The sequence below is a fragment of the Penicillium argentinense genome (assembly GCF_028826775.1).
Source record: "Penicillium argentinense strain IBT 30761 chromosome Unknown utg000005l_segment0_segment0, whole genome shotgun sequence".
NCBI lineage: Eukaryota > Fungi > Ascomycota > Eurotiomycetes > Eurotiales > Aspergillaceae > Penicillium > Penicillium argentinense.
Window position 1 is genome coordinate 4,068,805 of NW_026622664.1, and position 20,777 is coordinate 4,089,581.

General features: G+C 52.6%; 7 protein-coding genes across 7 annotated transcripts; 2 read left to right on the forward strand and 5 right to left on the reverse strand.

Annotated features, from left to right (window-relative positions):
* Window positions 1-74: 74 nt before the first annotated feature.
* N7532_006317 (putative cellobiose dehydrogenase) lies at window positions 75-1,778 on the reverse strand (the record flags this gene model as incomplete). Its single annotated transcript, XM_056618811.1, has 2 exons — window positions 75-182; window positions 243-1,778. 2 exons carry the CDS (start codon window positions 1,776-1,778, stop codon window positions 75-77), a joined length of 1,644 nt encoding a protein of 547 aa, XP_056474970.1.
* Window positions 1,779-3,313: 1,535 nt separating this feature from the next.
* N7532_006318 (uncharacterized protein) lies at window positions 3,314-3,784 on the reverse strand (the record flags this gene model as incomplete). Its single annotated transcript, XM_056618812.1, has 1 exon — window positions 3,314-3,784. One exon carries the CDS (start codon window positions 3,782-3,784, stop codon window positions 3,314-3,316), a length of 471 nt encoding a protein of 156 aa, XP_056474971.1.
* A 707-nt stretch (window positions 3,785-4,491) lies between these two features.
* N7532_006319 (uncharacterized protein) lies at window positions 4,492-6,150 on the reverse strand (the record flags this gene model as incomplete). The annotated part of the gene is made up of 2 exons (XM_056618813.1): window positions 4,492-5,619; window positions 5,683-6,150. The coding sequence occupies 2 exons, from the start codon at window positions 6,148-6,150 to the stop codon at window positions 4,492-4,494; spliced, it is 1,596 nt and encodes a 531-aa protein (XP_056474972.1).
* Window positions 6,151-7,905: 1,755 nt separating this feature from the next.
* On the forward strand, window positions 7,906-8,769 carry N7532_006320 (uncharacterized protein; the record flags this gene model as incomplete). The annotated part of the gene is made up of 1 exon (XM_056618814.1): window positions 7,906-8,769. One exon carries the CDS (start codon window positions 7,906-7,908, stop codon window positions 8,767-8,769), a length of 864 nt encoding a protein of 287 aa, XP_056474973.1.
* A 522-nt stretch (window positions 8,770-9,291) lies between these two features.
* N7532_006321 (uncharacterized protein) lies at window positions 9,292-10,544 on the forward strand (the record flags this gene model as incomplete). The annotated part of the gene is given in 5 exon segments (XM_056618815.1): window positions 9,292-9,337; window positions 9,400-9,455; window positions 9,473-9,673; window positions 9,742-10,122; window positions 10,173-10,544. The coding sequence occupies 5 exon segments, from the start codon at window positions 9,292-9,294 to the stop codon at window positions 10,542-10,544; spliced, it is 1,056 nt and encodes a 351-aa protein (XP_056474974.1).
* Window positions 10,545-14,331: 3,787 nt separating this feature from the next.
* On the reverse strand, window positions 14,332-15,867 carry aspB (septin AspB; the record flags this gene model as incomplete). The annotated part of the gene is made up of 4 exons (XM_056618816.1): window positions 14,332-14,967; window positions 15,038-15,377; window positions 15,449-15,503; window positions 15,576-15,867. 4 exons carry the CDS (start codon window positions 15,865-15,867, stop codon window positions 14,332-14,334), a joined length of 1,323 nt encoding a protein of 440 aa, XP_056474975.1.
* A 1,067-nt stretch (window positions 15,868-16,934) lies between these two features.
* On the reverse strand, window positions 16,935-18,899 carry N7532_006323 (FACT complex subunit POB3; the record flags this gene model as incomplete). Its single annotated transcript, XM_056618817.1, has 6 exons — window positions 16,935-17,274; window positions 17,329-17,694; window positions 17,748-17,987; window positions 18,042-18,559; window positions 18,621-18,794; window positions 18,879-18,899. 6 exons carry the CDS (start codon window positions 18,897-18,899, stop codon window positions 16,935-16,937), a joined length of 1,659 nt encoding a protein of 552 aa, XP_056474976.1.
* Window positions 18,900-20,777: the final 1,878 nt, after the last annotated feature.

Here is a 20,777-nt window from a genome sequence, read left to right on the forward strand (position 1 = left end):
CTGTAAAATCTTGAACGTTGCTATAAATACAAAAAATGAATCTATGTTGTTTTTGCAACCAGCTCCGTCAACATCTAGTGCTGGGCAAGAATCCGCTCAGCGGCAGCCTCGGCAATAACCATGATGGTGGTCTGGATGTTGCCGGTTGGGAGGTCGGGGTGGATACTGCCGTCGACGACGAACTGTGGTAGAAAGTATGTTAGTCTTGGTCGAAATAATTGCAAAATTGAGATATAATTTACCAGGTTGTCCATTCCGTAGACCTTGGTGTTGGTGTCAACAACAGAGCTACCGCCCTTGCGACCATCATCGGTACCCATCTTAGCGGTAGTGGTGTAGTGGTTGCCGGAAGAGATGGTTGACAGAATAGCGGTGATGTTAGGCTTGGTAGTCAGCTCCAGACCGGAGCCGGGGTCTGAGATATCCTTGATCAGGCTCTGGATGAAGGCAGCGGCAGCCTTGCGGTCACCAGCTGTCTGCATGTAAGGAGACTTCTCGATGACGGTCTTCTGCTCAGAGGTCAGGACCAGGACACCGGAAGAGGTAGCGCCGTGTGTCAGGTACGCCTTGATCTCGAGGACGGAGTCGGCGTCCGGAGCGCAGGAGCCCTGGTAGTAGCGGGTTTGACCGTTGACTTCGTTAGAGGAGAAGAAGATCATGCGGTGCTTGCCTTGAGTCAGGAGACCGCTGTCCTTTCCGTAGAGGCTGATGTCCTTGCGGTCGGTGCCGTTCAAGATGGCGTCGTAGTCGGGGATGCCGAAGGAGCCGTTGGTCTGGACGTTCAGGGTGAAGATAGGGTGGTCACGGAAGCCGAGGCCGACGGGCAGGTCGAGCCATTCCTTCTCGGCGGGGACGTTGATGCCGCTCTTCTTGGCTGTCTCGATCTGCTTCTTGGGGCCAATGCCCGAGTTGAAGAGGAGACGGGGGGTGGAGAGGGCGCCGGCGGCGAGGACGACGCGGCCGTTGTGGGCAAGGGAGATGATCTTGGTCTTTTTTGAGGCAGTCTCGATCTCAACGCCGGTGACCTTGCTGCCGGAGCGGACGACGCGGAGGACCTTGGAGGAGAGGGAGAGGTCGAAGTTGGAGTGCTTCTCAGCCAGGGGGAGGTAGGTGCGGACGGGACCGGCGCGCTTCTGGTCCTTGATGTTCCAGGACGGGTAGCTGTAGACCTGGTGCTTCTCGTCGGGCTGCGAGATCATATCCACAGACTTCCAACCGACGCTGTTGAAGAACTTGGAGAGCACGGAGTAGAGACCCTGGTCGTAGTGCTTACCGTCGGCGGAGGGCAGGGTGGTGCCGGGGTTGCGCTGGTACAGACGCTCGGCGGCGGGCTTGAGATCCTTCCACTTCCATCCTTCGGGCCAGTTGTTGTTGTCGTCGAAGTCGTGCGCGGGAGGGTAGACGAAGACCATGTAGTTGACGGTGACACCGCCGCCAAGGACGCAGGCAGCCATGCCCTCGGTGTCAGTGCACATATAATCGTTCCAGACATCGAGGCTACCGACATCGGCAGAGAGACCGGGCAGGTCGATGGCAGTCAGGTCCTTGTTCCAGGGAAGAGTTTCGTTGGCGCCGGTAGCGACGGTAGGGCCAACGCCTCGCTCAAGCAGTAGGACCTTCTTGCCAGCCTCGACGAAGCGCTCAGCAGTGATGATACCAGCCGGACCACCGCCAACAACGATATAGTCGTAGTATTCATTCTTGAAGCTGGAGGCTGATGCCAAGCTTCCAATGGCGGCGACTAGGGCTGCCTTGCAGCCGGCTTGCAGAAACCGCATTTTGAAGTATAGTAGAAAATGAAAGGCGAGATCGACAGGAAACCCCCCTGCAGGTCGGGGGGCCTCGAATCTTTTTCAAGACAGCTCATTTCCAGAATTTTCCGTTTTCCCCATTATTCTCCATGTCCGGTGGTCTGTTCCTCGGGGTGCCAGGGCCGGACCTCGATCTCCATTCGGCATTTCGGAGTGATGATTTTGTAATATCTTGCTCTTAGCCTAGCGCATAATTTTCCTGGTCCGGCCTAGGAAGAGTCTGAGACGTCTGACAGCACGATTAGCGATCTTCACATAAGCAGTGCGAAACAATGCCACGGTGGGTCGTGCTTGGCTGTGTCGGAAGTTGGAGCTTGCTTCAGCCACGAGAGACGGGCAGGATCGATAGCCCAGCCTTCCTGATGAAGCGAAAGGTGCTTATCTCAGACGGCCGTTGGCATCCTCCACATCAAATCAGATTAGCAGGACGGGGCGCAACCATGTGCGGCGTGCCTTTTGACGCCGAGAAAGCCAGCCGATGCTCCACCGGCTTCCCAACCGGCCAAGATCCGTGTCTTATTCGCTTAGCCGGTCAAGAAGGGCTCGAGGGTAGCTCGGTAATTAACGCAGACCAGGAAAGGATCGCGTGGGTTGTACTTGAAACGGGCAGCGATCGGTGAAACTAGCTCGCCCTTAACCCTGGCCTGCGTTATCTGATTGAGATCTTCAGGGCCCCCAATCTGATCACGCGGGAGAGATCAGGATGCCGATGTCACCCGTGCGAGGCGAAAGAATTCTCCCGGTCTACTTAAGCGCAGTAAGCGACTCGATAAGCCTGGTTGAATCGTCCCGTTCTGCATAATGCTAGCAAGAATCAAGTAGAAGGGTTTGCGGATCGGTGCTGATCGAAGAGATCCTTTCCTGACCATTGCCGTTGCAGCGACTATACCTGCCGTGTGTCGGCAAATATTCAGAGGGGTAACTAGAGAGTCTGCATGACGAAGCGCTCCTATGCCTCTCTTTGAAGTTGGCTTTGTTTTCTGACTCCTACGAAAGTAGAGAGGATTGTTAAGCATAGAGCCAAGGATATTTGGTTAATATTCGATTTGCTCAGCTGGTGTGGCATGACTGCCAGTTGATTTGAAGCTCACGGTTATACCCTTCTCCAGGGTTCCCATCTGATTAGATTTTTCAACAGCCGAGTGAAGATCTTCATCTCGACAGTTGTAGCTCAAAGCTAAGCATTTTTTCCGGATCCACGCATGGCTCATCACTGAACTTGCGCACCGATGCAGTTGCGAAATCGTCATTTTCGGGCAGGAGCTGAACTTTCCTTCCATTTGAGCTCTAGTTGGCTCTTTGGGACTATTATTTCGCTGCCCCAGCGTGGAACATTTGTTCATCTTGGATCAACTATCCGCTCTGCCGAGATCATGCTCCGCACTTGAGAGCTTTGATTCGAAGCGGTTCAAAAGATCAAGTGTTGTTATTTCACCTTATGAGCCTTGGGTGACTGATATCCCGCCTGAAAATCACAATATTCAAGCTCAATGCCAACAGTCCTAATCCCTCTTAACCTGCAAATTTTTCCTCGCCCTAGCCATCAACCCCCTCAACCTCTCAGTCCCCAAACTATCCAAAAACTCAACAATATCCACAATTTTTTGTCCCGTTTCATCCATCGTAAAAATGAAAATATACTCTCCCTTATAAGCCCACTCGTCCTCCGTAATCCCACCATCCTTGACCTCATGCCTGAACTCCGCCTCGCTCGTCGCCCAAATCGTCACCTGCCCCTTCTCCTCGTGGTCGAAGATCTCTTTCGCTGAGACGGGAAACCCCGATAGAACCTCTCTGAGACCTTCAAGATGGTTTGCGAATGCCTCTGGGCTCATGGGGCTTGGTGGGGAGAGGGAGGACGGGGCGAATCTGTGGCTGGCGGTTGGGGATAGGTAGCGGAGGAACGTGTCTGCGGAGAGGGTTGTGAAGCCCTGCAAGTAGGAGAGGGCTGTTTGGGTTGTTTTTGTGAGCATTGTTGTGACTTTGTGTTACACACGAGATGTTGTCTGTGAACGAATTGGTTGTTTTCGTGCTGGAGTTGAGTACTGCTGTGTCGGGGGCTCGGAGTTAAAAGAGTTAAGGTAAGCGGGTTAAGGATCTTATCTCCGCCTGTGCTATGAGATCAGGTGAGTATTTGTGGGCTTAAGTTCAATAGAATATTTCTTCTCTCGTTAGACCATCTGTTTCGGTGATTGACTAGGTCTGCATGTAGTAGCAGAGTCATTCAGCCCGTGACTCCTTATGATTCTCGGTAGTAGTAGATGAGGATAGACCACGCCAGTAAACTGTCGAAGAGACACCAGGCATTTATTGCGAACTCGCACAACAGCAAACTCCTACTCAAACCAGTAAAAACGCAAGCAAAAACACCTAGCTCGTTCACGCCGCTAACCTCGACTCGAGAAATGCTGTCGAGCCAGCTACCCCGCGCCACCCAAAACAGCAACGCCGGCGAGTCTTGCCTCGTTCATGCAGCCCCACATTTACCCGTCTAGGCTCAAGGATCTACACTCAAATCCAGCTCGAACCCCTCAATTCCAAGAAAAGACCTCTATGAATCTCGCTATCTATCATGATCATCTAAATCTAATGCAAAACATGCCGTCATAGAGTACATCCAATATTACTTCCCGCGTCCACCCACCCACACTCTCACACACAAACGCATCCCACGCCAGGCTCAAGCTTGCTCGGAATTGTCCTCGCCGGTGTGGGGGTTCCGATTCTGCGCGACGCGCTTTAGTTCCTTCTGCTTTTCCCGCGCGAAGCTAACTCCAAAGCCATGCTGAAAGACCTCGCGGATATCCTCCAGCGTCATCCCCTTGACTTCTGGGTAGCAGAAGTAAATGCCAATCCAGCCGAAGAATGAGATGGCTGCGTAGAAGCCGAATGCGCCCGAGGGCGTGATATTTTCCATTTGAGTTAGGAAGGTCGAGGATACGATGACGTTGGACCCCCAGCAGCTCATGGTTAGGAGCATGGTTCCCACGGCGCGGACTTCGATGGGGTAGAATTCTGATGACATCCATGCGATGTTTCCAGCGCCGATGGAGTAGAATGCCACGAAAACTACCATGCACACCAAGACAACGTCTGCGGCCCAGCCGGTTTGGGTGCTGGTGATTTCGAGTTCCGGGCTTATGGGGACCCAGTGGAAGCAGATTGCCGCGCATGCCATTGCGGCGGCCATCACCCATAATGAGTTCATGAGGATCTGTCGTCGGCCGACGCGGTCAACAAGGAGTAAATTGATCCATGTAAAGACCCAATTTGTGGCAGCGATGATCGTCCCCACGGCGATGGGCTTGTCGAATCCAACAGCCGCGAATATCGTGCCTGAATAATAGAGAATGGAATTGAATCCACCTAATTGCGAAACAGCCATCAGACCACAAGCAGCGAACATGACGCGGAAATTCGAGGGCACGACATAGAGCTGCTTGATCTGCCACCAGAGCGTTTTGTCTGCGTTGCGGTGCGTCTCGACGTGGATCGAGATGTGCTGCACTTTCTGCTGGACTTGGAGCTGTGTGCCGTCAGGGAAGATCTTGGCGATTACTTTGGCCGCTTCGTCGCGTTTGTGGTGGTAGATTAGTTGGCGCGGGGACTCGGGGCAGAAGGGTAGAAGGCAGCAGAGGACTATGGCGGGGACTACCCCTATACCGGCCATGTAGCGCCATCCTTCGAAAACGCTGGCGAAGGCGGCGCCGATGCCGTAGCTGACGAGCTGTCCGGTTGTGATGGAGAGGTTGTCGAGACTGATCATTCGGCCGCGGTATTTGGCTGGTGCTACTTCGGCTATGTAGAGCTTTCGAGGTCAGTACGTCTACTGTGTCATGGGAGTAGTCGGTATCAATGAATGAGTGCGTACCGGAACAATCATGGCGGCGGACCCAACGCCCAGTCCCACGACGGCTCGGCCCACTGTCATCTGGGCGATGGAGTATGAAGCTGCTTGGATGATGGCGCCAACGATGAATAGAATGCATCCGGTGTAGATTCCCATCTTTCGTCCGTAGCGATCAGCACATAGGCCAGCTACCACTGCGCCGATAAAGGCACCGCCCGAGGTGATGGAGGTGACGAGCTCCTTTTCGCTGCCATTCAGCGTCTTTCCTAGATCATCTCCCAGATATACCAGGATGGCCGAGATAATACCTGTGTCATATCCGAAGAGGAAGCCGCCGACAGCGGCAGTGAGTGAGACAAGCCAGGCATACTTGCTGCACCGGGTCGTCTCGATAGTGTCGAGTTCGTCAAAGGGTGATGTCTCGACATGCTCGACCGCATCCTTGAGATCCTCATCGGAATGCGAGGATTGTCGACTCAAAAGACTCATTGTTGACAGTGGCTTGAACCGTATATGTGTATGCTGCCTCGAATTGATTTTGATCAATGAAAATGAAACAGGCAGGACCCGACCAGTTCTGTTCGCCGGCCTCCACCACCATGCTCAGTAGTCCGTTTAAATGAGATCCCGCCCCCAACGACATCATGCCGGTTGAGGATAAGCGATCGCTGTATTGGCGAGACGACTCGGGCCAAGTCCGGGGGACGACACCAATGGTGGCAGTGGGAGAGATCCACCCCCAGAGGCGGCGGAGTGCGGGGTTGGCACTTCTTGGGTGTCACGCTCTTGCAAGCCTACCCTACGCGGATGTGGAGAAGGCAAATTCTCGCCGCGCCTGCCTTTAATAACACCATCTCCTGCCAGACCGGCCGACTTTCTTACTATACTCCAGATACCCTGGCATTGTCTGCCCACGTTGGAATATGCGGCGGAACAAGACAGTTCCTTGGTGAGTGCTCCACTCGCGCGAAATGCACCAATCACTAACCATCCATTGTCAACAGCCAGGAATGCCGCAGTGAGTGCTCATCCACCGTTGATACTCCTCTAGGCTGTTTTATACTAATACGATACTCGCACCGTGCTAGCCCGACATGTGAAATGTGAGAAGCCAAATCTAGTGTACTATCTAGTGGCTCACTAACACCATCCAGGCGACGGCCAACGCCCCAAATGCCAACGCTGCGAGCGGGCCGGCTCCTCCTGCGTCTGGCAAGCAATCCCCTCGGGCTTTCGTCATGGCTCCAGCGCCAGTGCCCGGTATGATTTCGCAGACGATCAGCCCTGGCTCCCCATCGGCCAAGGTACGTGAGATGAGATCCGACTCCGAACCCGAACCCAGGCCCGTTGTATCATATCGGTCTCTGGCATTACCGATTGTAGTTGCTCATCCGTGCCGCAGTGGATTACAAGTACGTCGACGAGACGGCCGACATAGCCCGACATTACTCGGTCGACCTGAGATTCACCGAGGGCCTCTCCTGGTTCGCGGAAAGACGCCGGAGTGAGGCGTCAGATCCGCCGCTCCCTGGACCTGATGCCATCCTAAGCGATGCCGTGGGATCGCATTCCTCCGAGCAGTTCTTGTCGCCGCCTCGGCCCGATGACGCTTTGGCCGCCTGCTCGCACCCGCCGTTCCCACTGCAACTCTCGCCGGGGAGGCATTCGTCTATCTCTTCTGCGTCGCCGAATTTCTCGAGTAGCAATGCTTCGACGGGGGAGAGGGATTTTATTCATTCTATTCAGAATACACTGCCCAGCTTGGATGAGCATGAGGCGTGTCTGATGCGGTATTTTGTAGTGCAGCTTGCTCCTTGGGTAGGTATTGCTCCGGAAGTAGGGCTTGTTGAAGCTGACTAACATGTTCTCCTAGTTCGATATATGCGATGGAGAGAGACATTTTGCTTGCACTGTACCCTTACGAGCTCGAACATGCCCCCCGCTACTCAATGCCATATATACCGCCTCCGCCAGACACCTGAGTCGAATCAAGAAATACTATCACGGGAACCAAATCCACTACGGAGGCAAAGTCCTTCCCAATCTCACCCCCGAAACCGCCATCCACTACCACAATGAATGCATCGCACACTTTGTCTCATTATCCGACCATCCCAGCGAATCCCGAGATGAAAACCTCCTCGCAGCCGCCGTGATTCTCCGTTTCTACGAAGAAGTAGATAGTACGCCGCCCATCTCCAGCCAACCGCATCAACCCAACTAACTCCTGGTCCAGTTCCCTCCATGGGCGAAGACACAGAAAGCGCACTGCGCGGAATCCAAATATTCCTCGACGCCCAAGCGATGTCCGCCGTCTCCGGCTTCGGCCTCCGACACGCCGCCTACTGGATCGCCCTTCGCCAAGAAATCATCACAGCCTTCAGCAAACAACGCACCTTCCGCCTCCCCCTCGGCCCCTGTGAGCCCTACCGCTCCTTCGAGCCCGCAGACGACTACGTCTGGGCCGACCGCCTCGTCATCCACTGCGCCGACGTCCTGCAATACTGCTTCGGATCAGAAGAAGAACACCTCCCCGACACACATACCCAACCCCAATTCGGTTCCTCCATGGGCATCCTCCACCCCGTCCCGCCAACCGACATGCGCATCGCGCGGTACGACGAACTAGTCAGTTTCGAATCACTCTGGAGCGAGCTCGGCCCGCCGAGTTTCAAGCCCATCTACACGCGTGAACCGGACCGGTCACGCGGTGAGGTCTTCCCCGAACTCTGGTATTTGAATAACTGCCACGTGGCGGGGTTGCAATTTCTCGAGCTGGCGCGCATTTTGCTGGTCGTTTATAATCCCAAGTTGCCGCGGCTGGGGCCGAGTCAGCGGACGGCGATGCGCTCAGTGGATCGGAAGGTCAGGTCGATTGTCTTGAGGCTTTGTGGGATGGCGCTTTCGAATCAGCATTCGCCGCCGGGTCTGGTGACTGCTTCTGTTGCGATTGGGATGTGTGGCGATCGGTTTACGGAGCGGATTGAGCAGGAGGCGTTGCTTGGGGTTTTGGCGAAGCTTGGGGATGAGCATGCGTATCCTACGTTCAGTACGCAGGAATTGTTAAAGAGGGCGTGGGGTTGGGATGGGTATGATGGGTCGGAGTAATACTGTCAAGGTCTTGTGGCCCCATGGTGTATATTGTACTTTATCCTTTCTTTTGATTCGGGTGTTCGAGGTGGTTGTCGCGAGCTACTACTTACCTTCCAGTGTTGTGGAGAAGCTCCACTGTGCGCAATTCATGACCACGACCAACTTTTATTCTTGGGAAGTACGCCAAACAGATCTTCTCCGCATCGCTGTAGTTACGCCCAAGCAATGCGCTGTCCGCCACTGCTGCCCAGTCACTCTATTTTAGAGTCTGGAGTGTGGATGCAGCAAGTGCGGGGAAGCGGAGGCAGTGGAGACCCGCCGGTCGCCATGCGGCAATCGTCGCCGAAGGTCCCTCGCTGGGATTCTACCTCTTTCAGTAATTCTTGTACCGCCAGTAGATCGCAAACAATCGCAGCGGGTCCGAGGAGGGGCCCGTCAAGCTGTACAACACAGCTATATAACCACCCCTGTCCAGCATGTTATTCTCTTCAGACCTCTCAACCTTCATCCTCCAATTCCTCTCCACCACTCTCCGACATGTCCGAGAAGCTCCAGGTCGCCGTCGCCGGCATTGGTCGCATGGGTAGGTCTTTATTGCAAACACTCTTGCTTCGCGGATAAATGCTTACCACATGCAATGCGTAGGAATGCGCCATGCCCGCCACTTCGCTACCCTCACCCCCCGCGCCGAGTTGATTGCCGTCTGCTCCCCGTCCAGGCCGAGCTCGACGCCGCGAAGAAGGAATTCGTCAATGTCCGCACGTACAAAGACTACGAGCAGATGCTGGCGCAGGAGAAGACCCTGCAGGCCGTCGTCGTCGCCAGCGCTACCACCGTTCATGCCGAACAAGCCATCAAGGCCATCGAGCGCGGTCTACACGTCCTGTGCGAGAAGCCGATCAGCACCAGCCCTGAAATCGTAAGTCCGCCTTACCTACGTCAACCCCAACCCTTACAGAAAAAGGATACTAACTAATCTTTCTACAGTCCCAATCCGTCGTCGACGCCTACAACACCTCCATCAAGAAATTCCCCAACCAAAAAGTAATCTGCGGCTTCTCACGCCGCTTCGACGCCTCCTACCGCGACGCCCACCGCCGCATGGCAAACGGCGACATCGGCACGCCCTCCGTCTTCCGCAGTCAGACCTGCGACAAGCTCGATCCCAGCGGCTTCTTCGTCGCCTACGCCGAGTTCTCCGGCGGTATCTTCGTAGACTGCTCCATCCACGACATCGATTTGGCGCTTTGGTTCTTCGGCGAGAACAGCAAGGTTAAGAGCGTGACTGCTATTGGAATTACGGCCGTGCAGCCTGATTTGCGCAAGCATAATGATCGGGATAATGCGCTGGGTATTATTGAGTTTTACGTAAGTTACCCTATCTCTTTCTGTCATTTACAATGCTAATTGTGTTGTAGGGCGGTAAAATCGCCCAACTCTACTGCTCCCGCATGATGGCCGCGGGACAAGAAGACTGTACCGAAATCTTCGGCACAAACGGCAAAGTCGCGATCAACACGCAGCCCCAGCTGAATCTCGTCAACCTGTACGAGCCGACCGGTATCCGCCGTGAGATTCCCTCTGATTACTACGGGAGGTTCCGGGAGGCGTTCATCACCGAGGCGAATGAGTTTACTGCTTCTTGTCTGGATAACACACCTCCTCCGCTGCGTCTTGATTCCGCGGTGCGTGCTGTTACGATCGGCTGTGCGCTGCAGGAGTCGCTTATTACGGGGAAGAAGATTGAGTTTGATGAGAGTGGGAAGAGGGTTGAGGCATCGAAGCTGTAAAAATTTGACTGAGAATTATTATGGTCGTATATACACTGGCTGGACTCGTGATAGATGGTTATGATGAATAGATTGAATGAACATTTCTGGATTTTTGTTGGGTTCAGGACGAGTAGTTGAGGATATTAGTATCTGCTCTGCTTAAGAATACATTTTGGTCTAAGCTCCATGTGTCAGAAATAGATTTTGAGTCCTGTGTAGAATTTCAGAAATACAGAATGGAATCATCCGTCTTCTTGCTCCGTAGCAAAAACCGCCGAGCAGCCCTTTGTCCTCAGTCATGTGACATATATGGGGCACTATGTGGAGCAAATTTCCTAAGTTGGTTAGTCTCAGGTACGCGGTGTTGCTGGTTGGCTCGTTTTGGCAGGGGAATTCTATCTGGTCCGTGCTTTGCAGATCCTTCGCGCTGTCGACCTTGAGGACCCTTCGCCCGGGGGGCATATGTTGTGTGGTGATGCTATGCCCAACACCTTCAAAGACGCGTCGTATAACTGGATAGATTATAGAATCTACGGTCGCGTTTCCCGATGAATTTACTTGGAGTATTGTGAAAGTTTATGAAGCGGTTTTTCCTAATTTCGGGGATATCCATTTTTGGAGAACTTATTTTCGCTTGTCTGTGGGATACTTGAGCTCGAGTTGGACTTCATAAGAAATCATGAGATTGCTGGCCAGCTGACATAAGCGCTTAAGGTAAAAGTAGTATCCTATCTTGAAAGCGAATCCTATTATCTGGAATTTTCTGTAAAGTCAGCACAGCCTGTTGAGCACAGACAAACAATTATCGCTTTTGTTAGCGACACCTGTTTTTCAGGCATTCCGGCTCAGCTTGCCTATTTTCGTCAGCAGCAGCATGAAACCCGATAATTGGGGTTGACAACACAAAGTCAATCTAATTGGCCAGATGCGCCTCCACTGGCCATGCATCGTGACTGTGCTCCCGCCAGCGTCAGGCTGTCTCTATGAATGAACAAGCCCTGGTACAAGTGAGCTTCAAAATTTCTGCGAGTGTTAAAGCAGTAAACACATTCTAGACGCGAAATCTGGGGTATACTCAATCAGGCATGAAATCAGACGACGGAGGCCTGTCTACCCGATATGATTTCCAACGATTGCATAGATCTGTCGCAGATCACGGCCCAGATGGCGCCTCATCATGGACTGCCTGGGGAAGGGTTAACCAGAAAATGAAACCAAAAAGTCAAGGTAGCCTACGCGAAGTCTTTACGATTGGCTCGATGTGCTTTAGGGGCACTTCACAGCCATGATCACCGCGCACTGACCCTCTGGCTTGCGTGCATTGGGCTATGCTATTTTTGGCCGCTTCACCCAGGCGAAAGCCACCTACATCTTTGGGAGCCTCGTCTGGTCACACTCTGCTTTTTCTTGATTCGAAACACATGTCTTAGATGCATACGAGTACTTCCTCAAATTGACGCGGAACAATGAATGTAGTTTACCAATTCAAACACCTCTTATTGATGCTGTGGGAGCCTTGGCCACATGCAAGTGTCCTATTCAAATTGAGCACACTTTGCATAAGAGCAAACTTTTCCTTGTGCCAAATGGATGCCTGCAAAAGATTACGGCTCAGTTTCTGCAAAATGCCCGTGTCGTTCTCGTGCTTCCATCAGATTCAAACTTCAAAGTGAGGCCGGTCGAGTTGAACAGCTCTGATTTGATACAAACCTCAAGTATATGCAGATATCTCGATCTAGTCGAGTGCGCTGTGGTAATAGTAGGAACTTGCATGGTGCTGACGCAAGCCGCGGTTCAGTGTGCTGTCGAAGCTTTGAGGCTCAAATCAGCATGAAGATTGAGGGCAGGAGTTCACCCAATACTTCCACGATCAGTACAAGTTGGCTGTCTCGGGATGATACAGTCTTCAGGCAATCGATGGCGAAGCACTGGCCTTGTTCGGCAATGCCTTCATATACACCAAGGGGTAACATGGCTCAGCCTATCACCTTGCGCAGCAAGAGCCGACAAAATAGAAACTGAAATGTTAAATGGAAAATACTATCCTCCTGTCATTGGGTGCCTAGAAGGAAGAACATGGATTAGCCAGCTGGAAACCTTCTAGCGACAAAATGGAAACTGTAACGCAGGGTGGAAGATAGTAACATCCTCTCATCGGATCCCCTTGGGATCATGGCTCAGTCCTAATCCACCACCAGGAGGCGTTGATTAAAACAAATTCATTGACGAGCACCGTCTAGCCATCCTCTTATTGGACGCCACTGGCTACCCTCGGATCCCCTCGTAGGTAGAAGATCACGGCTCAGCGGAGGGTCTCGTATTCCTCGTATCAATAATTGAAACTGGAACAGCGGTGGGGTTGTCCCAGGTTCACTCTTATTGGTTATAGTATAGTACCAATCAGTTCAAGTCTTGGTAGGATGCCTTTGCCCATGCAAACTCGGACATCACTGTCTGTGATAGGGCCATTGGTTATACCAGGTCTCCCTTGATGCTCTTGGGAGGCATTTCAGTTTAGATTCCTGGCTATTGCCATAAGAAATAAGCACAAATCACTAAATCACAGTACCTCTACTTCACCTATTGGCTGCATGCACAGGTCCCCTCGTATTCGTCTCTAATAGATGGGCTCATCCATCACTGAGCCACAAAGGACACCTCTGCCCTAGAAGCACAAAATAAGCGTATCTATTCGATCAACCTTAACAGAGATAAAAGCAGATCACGGCTCAGCTCGCGTATTGACTCCTTTTATATCGTCCAACAAAAACCGGATGAGTGGAGATAAATAGAATAGCCTTCTTTCGACTCAATGATTAAGTATTTAGACTACTCGCTTTTCCTTTCCTGGGGTATATGCAACGGTCCCGCCCAATGAGTTTCCCCGTGCTCTTCAAGGACTTGGGGATACATAAACTTACCTGGTAGATCATGGCTCAGCAAATCAAAAATCTGTTTGCTCGTCATTCAGTTGAAACTGGTGTATTGGTGGGGGGTAGCTACCTCTCCTCTCATTGGCTATACGTACGGCAGGTGACAGTGGGCGGGAAAAGGCTGTAGCTGTGTAGTGTGGGCGGTCTTCGTGAAAAGACAGGATTTCGGAGTCCGTTATGAGCTAATAAAGATTGTCGAACATATTCATCTTGGTTTTGCTGATGTCTATTATGACCAGACTTCGATCAAGATTTTACCCAAATCAGGACGAAAGTCAACCGGGCACTTCTCATTAATGGTTCTGGAATCTTGTTCTACATCAGCAACCCCTTCACCCTATGATACTACAAGACTATACATCCAAGAAAAGCTCATAAAAACTAAGGAAATGCCGAAGCGCTGCAATTGACTAAGACATGGAACAAACGGACAAGAATATCCGAATGACCCCAACAAGCAAAAAAAATTTAACTGAAAAGAAAAAAAAAGGAGGGTAATAGGGCACACAGAATAATCGAGGCAAGGACAAAGATATGGCGTAGCAAAAGTACATCACAAGAAGGGTAAAAAAAGGTTGAAAACGGTTCTTCAGTTCAGCCCAGGTTTGAAGCAGAGAATATCCAGAAACCCAGTGCGGTCATATTATCAAAACCATTCTTTCTTTTTTGCGATGCGTGGGCCCATCCAGCGGAATAAGGGAGAAGAACAAATTTGAAGAAAAAAGTTCAAACTGCGTTATGGTGATAAGGGAGTGTGGGTGTGACAAGGTAAAGGAAAAAATTTGGGAAAGGTGAGAGACGAGGGTGGGATGTGAGTTTCGATTCAAAACGTCGGATTCAGCCGTCAACGGCAACGAGGGGAGGATGTTGTCTTAGCGAAGGGAGAAACCCTTGCGCTTGCCCTTTTCTTCGATAGGGCGTCCGCTTTCGAGGCGGGATTTCTTTTCCTCTAGTTCCTGGCGCTGCCGGTCTAGCTGTTCCTTCATCTCGCGGTGTCGGGCGTGCAGTTCGTCTTCGCTCTGTTTGAGCTTGCTTTCCTTCTCGGATACCTTTTGCTGGAAGACCATCTTCATTTCGGCCTCCATCTTGGACAGCTTCTGCTCGTGCAGAGCACGCTCCTCCTCCTGCTTGACGGCCGGGTTGACCTCCTTGAAGACGCTCGGGTCCTGGGCGACACCCATCTGGGTGAGCTTGTCGGAGCGGTAGTTCTCGTACAGGAAGTTATTGGTGTGCTCCTTGAGCTCCTCCATGTGGGTGCGGATCAGCATCTGGCGCAGCTTGACAAAGTCGCAGTGCTCCTCATTGTCGACCTCGATGGTACCCCAGGGGTAGCTACGGCCACGGACCTTGCGGCCGTCGGCAGCAGTAACCTCGGAGTTGGCACCGACAACGGCGAAGGGAACCTTGGACATGATCTCCTGGTTCTCAGCAATGGTCTCCTCGTCGTCGAGCTCGTAGCGGGGACCCTCGAAGATCTGGATCGAGTGGTGCTGGATATCGGCAAGGATCTAGAAAGAAAATTAGGTTAGCTTCAAAATGTATTTGCGGGTGCGAAAATTGTAGGTCCAAAGAACATACGCGCTGCTTGAAGTTGCCAATCTCCTCGTCGGTCAGAGTATCGGCCTTGGCGATAACGGGGATCAGGTTGACCTTGGTGTGCAGGCGGCGCATCACCTCGATGTCCAGAGGCTTCAGAGAGTGACCGGTGGGCTGAATAAAGTAAACGCAGGCGTGGATGCGGTTGTCGACAATGTTGCTGCGGTTGACCTTGTTCTCGGCCTCGAGGTAGGTGTCGAAGCGCTGCTCGATGTTCTCGACAATAGGTCGCCAGGAGTCATCGTTGTTAACGAAGTCACCGAAGCCCGGAGTGTCAATAACACTCAGGCGGAGGCGGACTCCGTTCTCCTCGATGTCGGCGCTAGTCGACTGGATGGAGACGGTCTTGGGGATAATGTCGGCGTTGGGGCCGGTGCGCTCCTTAGGGGGTACAGGGAGGTGTTGAACAGAGTGTTGACGAGGGTCGACTTTCCGAGGCCGGATTCACCTAGAAGGAGTTGTCAGCAATCTTCATGCAGGCCATTGGGGGCAGGGAGTCTGGGAGATATCTGGTACGTACCGACAACCATGACATTGAAGTTGAATCCCTTACGGACACTCTTGCGGTGCCACTGGTTGGGCAGGTTGGCGAAACCAACGTATCCGGTGAGCTTGCGGCGGACAACGTTCTTCATATCGGTAGCGGCCTGGGCGACAGCCTTGGGGTCGCGAGAGCTGACAGTCTGGGCATTGCCGGAACCCATGGGGTTGCTGCGCTCGACGAAAGGCGACTCCTGTCCGCTGCTGGGGGTGGGGGAGTCGCGAGACGCGACAGGAGAACCATTCGCAGTCGGCGAAGCTAAATTAAACATCAGCGGCCAGTTCCGATGGGTGCGGTGGGATCGAGTTGGGGTGGCCCTGGCAGTCTGGGGAGAGGGTATCGCGAACTTCGGGAGGGGGCAGCTTACACATGGCGAAAGTCTTTGGTCTTGAACGAGGGAGGTCGGGAGGTTAAGAAGCGACGCGAGAATATCCCCTGAAAGGCAATGATATCGTCAGTTCCGAGACAGAATCGGGGGTGGGGTTTTGCGAGCAATGTCATCGCGAAAGGAAAAAAATTCGAGGGGGATGAAGATCGGGCCATGCCCAGGGAGATCCATACCTGGAGACCACGTCAGAAAAAGGGGTGGGAGGGGGGGGCTTTCAGGCAGAAAACAGAAGCGAACGACCAAAAAGCCTGGAGAGGAAGCCAAAGACAAAAGAGAGAAAAGAGAGGAAGATGGGGGAGGAGAAGGGGGAAGTTGACTGCCAGTCTGGGAAAGAAAGGGGGGCGCGAGGTCGGGCCAGCTCAGGCGGATGTGGATCGCCCGCGTCCACTACTTCGCCGTGCTTTTTGGGGTCCTACGATGCATCACTTTGCAGCGCGACACCGCACATTTTGGACGTGCAGATGCATCGAGCTTGCTACGCGGGTCTTCATTTTCTGATTGACAGGGAATTGAAGGGGTTTCATTCGACTGCACTGGAGAGAGAGCATGCATAGTACAGTACTTCTGTAACCTGGGTAGGTACTACCCATACAATCAGGTACCCGACGATCTGGCCATTGCGGTCGACGAGGACACGAGTCTATAAAACAAATTCAATCTATATCATTTTCCTCTTCGGCATCTTCCCGTGGTTGTGCCACGCCGGGAAGACGGTCGACGTGCCATGGTATGTGTGTACTCCGGACTGGAGGATCGATCAGGGGTTGGTCACGTGAGGTCCACCCAGTGTGGAGAATGGCAGTAGACTCAACGGTACGAACTGGAGTACGGCCCAGACTTGGGGAAGCAGACCACAATACTTCAAGTTGTCAAAGGGGATTCACATTTGCAACGCCGGCAATCTCTCAGGAATATGTAAAAAGGGAATCACGAAGCTATTCCGAAAATGACTATTTCTTGCTCTTCTTCTTGGGCCGAGCGGCCTCATCCTCGTCATCGCCGCCCCCATCCGACGCATCGCCCATTTCCTCATCGCTGTCGCCATCACTCTCGTGTGCAGAATCAAACTCCTCGGCCACATCCGAGTCAGAGGAAGCATCGAAGTCCTCATCAGGGGACTCGGAGTCTTCGTCCGCCGAACCACGATCGGCCCGGTCACCACCCTCGTCGTCGCTGGACTCGCCCTGGTCGAGAGTCGCAGCGATCAGGCCCGAAGCGTCTTCCGTCATCTCGTTCTTGAGGCGGATACCCTTGGCCTTGAAGAAGTCCTCCAGGGGTTGTTGTTCCTCACTGCAAGATGTTAGCAAAGGAAATGAGGCAAGAAAAACAAGAGAAGATGCTTACCGGTTGATGTTGCTGAACTGGTGTTCACCCATACCGGCCTTCAAGGTCACAGTAATATCAAAGGTGCGGCTGGCGGAAATGGCTCCACCCACGCGTGACATCGTCACAACCGCGACGTTCTCCAGCTGGATGTAGCTGGCGGGTTTCGGAACGAACATAAGACTCTTGTCCAGGAAGTACAATAGACCCTCGTTGGCTTTGATGGAGCATTTAACCCCATGGTGGCCGTGGTGGCTAGTGAAGTCCTTGGACGGCATGATCACCTTCTTACCAGACAGACCACGGAAGACCTTGGTTACGACCTGGTGAATCGGCTCTTCATAGTGCGATTGCAGCTTGTCCTTGTAGTTGTTTTGCAAAAGTTCACTAGAAATATTGTCAGCCAAGTGTATTTTATCATCCGATGCATTCAAACTTACTCAGTCATGTTCAGCTCCAGGCTGATCTCCTCATCCAGCTTCAGCTGCATCACCAGGAATGGGTAGCGGGTCTGACCCTGTCGCAGAGGGGGGTCGAGACCAAGCACAATAAGAGTATGGGTATCATCGTTCTTGGGGAGCAGGAAGAACTTCTTGATGGCGGAGTATTGGATTTTGTAGTCATAGGTCTTTCCGCGAAGACGGAAGGACGCTTCGTACATATCGATATCGAAACGACCTCTGCAATACAGTCAGTAAAGGCCCTCTTACAAAGCAAGAGCAGGGCAAACGAACCTGGGAGTAAGATGGAGAACATCCAAGAAGGTAGCAAAGGTATCGCCAGCAACATCGCCAATCTCGGCCTTTTCCATGAGTGTCTCGTAGAATAGGTTGGCCGCATTCTGCTCCTCGGTCTCTTCGTCCTTGTTCTCCTCGTCGTCTCCTTCGGCATCCTCGGCCTTCTCCTTCTTCACTGCCGTACCAGGAATGTAGAAGCGCATCTCCACCAGCTCATCAGCACCAGCACCAGCCTTACGGCCCCGGTTCTCTGTGCTTCCTGCGGGCTTGCCATTGGCTCCCGCGTCCGCTGCAGAGAGCGAGAACTCCACAGCCACCTCGTTCTTTCCTGCCAGGTTTGTATTAGAGATTTCGGAGTATGGGATTTCGAAGGCAGGACGGTTCTGGACGTTGAAGGCCAATTCGGCTTTGGTGAATTCGGCTTTACCCCAGTTCCATCCTCGGAGGGCGTGTTCACGGTTCTCGACGTTGATGCCGTACCAGATTTTGAAGGCCTTGGTCAGCCGTTCAAAGTCCTACGGGGAAAATATCGTTAGTTTGAGTCTTGACACGATCGGGCACCCTCGATCCACGCACTTCTTGGTCGAAACCATCCAGCTGAATCACTCCTGATGAGCGCGACAGGATCTTCAGTTCAAATCCTTTGGCGGCGCGACTCCACTGCGCGGCACCGATATTGCTGCTGTCCAGAGTGAAGGTTTCACCGCCACCGGATGGCTTCCATCCTAGACCACTCTCGGCAAGCTTGCACTTCCCAGAGATCTTTGATAGGTCTAGATAGATGTTGTCGAAGCTCTCCCTGCTCAATCGTCAGTTGTGATCCGCGGCATACACGCAGAGGGTGGAGGCGCACATCTTGGAGGAGCTCTGGGAGACTCTCTTCTTTGGGAATGCGAGTCAACCGGGTGGATGAGATGAATGGGGAATATGAGGAAAGGTCGGTTGGGGGGGGAGCGGGACAAGGTTGGATGGGGTGGTGATAGCTCTAAGAATTCTCGGAGGTCGCGTTGCGCGCCGCTGGGAGGTCTGCCACTCTTGCCCGCCTTGGTTAGTCTGGTGCCTGAGGCAGAAATTGCATTCTAGCATGGGGAGGCAGGTCTACAATGCAGTAGATGGGATTGGTTGCAACCAGTTTGAGACGGATTTAAAAATTCAAATCGCTTCGATAGATATCGCTGTGTCATGGTGCTCACACACAAACTGATTCAATGTTAGAGCAATTTCTGAGTGATTGTGGCAACTTCACACGGCACGGCTATATATTTTGGTGCCTAGACAGAGAATATGTCCATAGGGACATAACCTATTGTACTCAACAGTGATGGTAGTATTTTCTGCAGAGCCAAAGGGCTAGGAGCGATATCATAACATTATGTAAAAAGTTTCTATGAAATAATGATGCAGCGACTTTGATTTCGAATATCTATACTATGGGATCGCAACCAAACTACCATATGTGGTGGGACGCACGTATCACACAATCGCACCTTGGGGACATACTTCCGGTGGTATGTACCTCTGGATGTCACGGACTGAAACAACTGTGGATTCACCGAGGGTGTAAAGCGGGATGGGGTTTGACCTATGGTTCCTTTGACGACCGATGATTTTCGTCGCCTTAATTATATCTAAAGCTTAAATTAGGATGAAACAACCAAATCGACGATGGGCCTACTCGCCACAACTTTTTCGAGCTGTTGTTATGCCGCTTGACTGTGTCGGAGCTGCAGGGTGGCTGGTGAATTTATTAGGAAATATTCCGTCCTCGAGTTCGCTCCCCGATCTCTCCGGCCGCCTTAAGACAGCATTCACCATCGGACTGCGTGTACAGTGCGTCAACCACAGTCGAGCGTGGACCTGGTGCTATAATTAAGTGGCATTCAGCGCGGGGCTAGATTTCGGTCTCATGTTTCGGCCCACTTGTATCGGAGCTAACGGTTCAGGATTTGAGGCAGCGATGAACTGCACCTCGATGCCCACAAGAAGTGTTTTTTAACGGACCCAAGTCGGTGTGCTTGGGGGGTGCTGGCAGAGCTGATGCAAGGAGCTGGTGATAACCGTCAACCATGAGGACCAAGCACCGGGCCTCAATGTTTGGTGCGGATTCGGGCTGTAGATCCTCATTCAACACGGGTACCGACCGTCATCTCGACGTAAGTCGGATCTCGAGGGTCAGAAGTGTCTGCAGTGTTTGCAATGTATGGGGTAAAGTCAGCAACGAATCCGATTAGATTCCCGTTGTGTGACGCGACTCGTAGGACCGATGCCATTCCGTGTCGTGGTGCCGGTAGAATGAAGCCTGCCACCAGCATGACTGGAACACGACGGGGATGGGATGGCAGTCGACATCATCCGCGGTTCCACCCGGCACGGAAGACTGGAAAATGAGGCGGGCGATTGGGCCAGGGGGCAGAAGCGACTCCACCGAGGAGAGGTTGGTGGTGTTTAGTCGTGTTTAGGGCGGGACTAGCGCATCGTGGCTCATCCCGTACGGTAAACAATACCGACGTGACCACCGCCCAGAATACACACCACGCCAGCGAGTACCCCCTGTTCTGTTCCCTTCGTGTTCTCCCCTTCCAAACATCCAGTCATTCGTTGATTCTTTGCGAGGCTTTATCCTCATGCATCCCACATTCCTTTGCTTTCTTTAGATTGTTCCATGCCACATTCTTTCTTACGTTCCTTTCTGACGCGCTGTGGCGCCTGCTGAATTCTTCAACTTTTTAACCC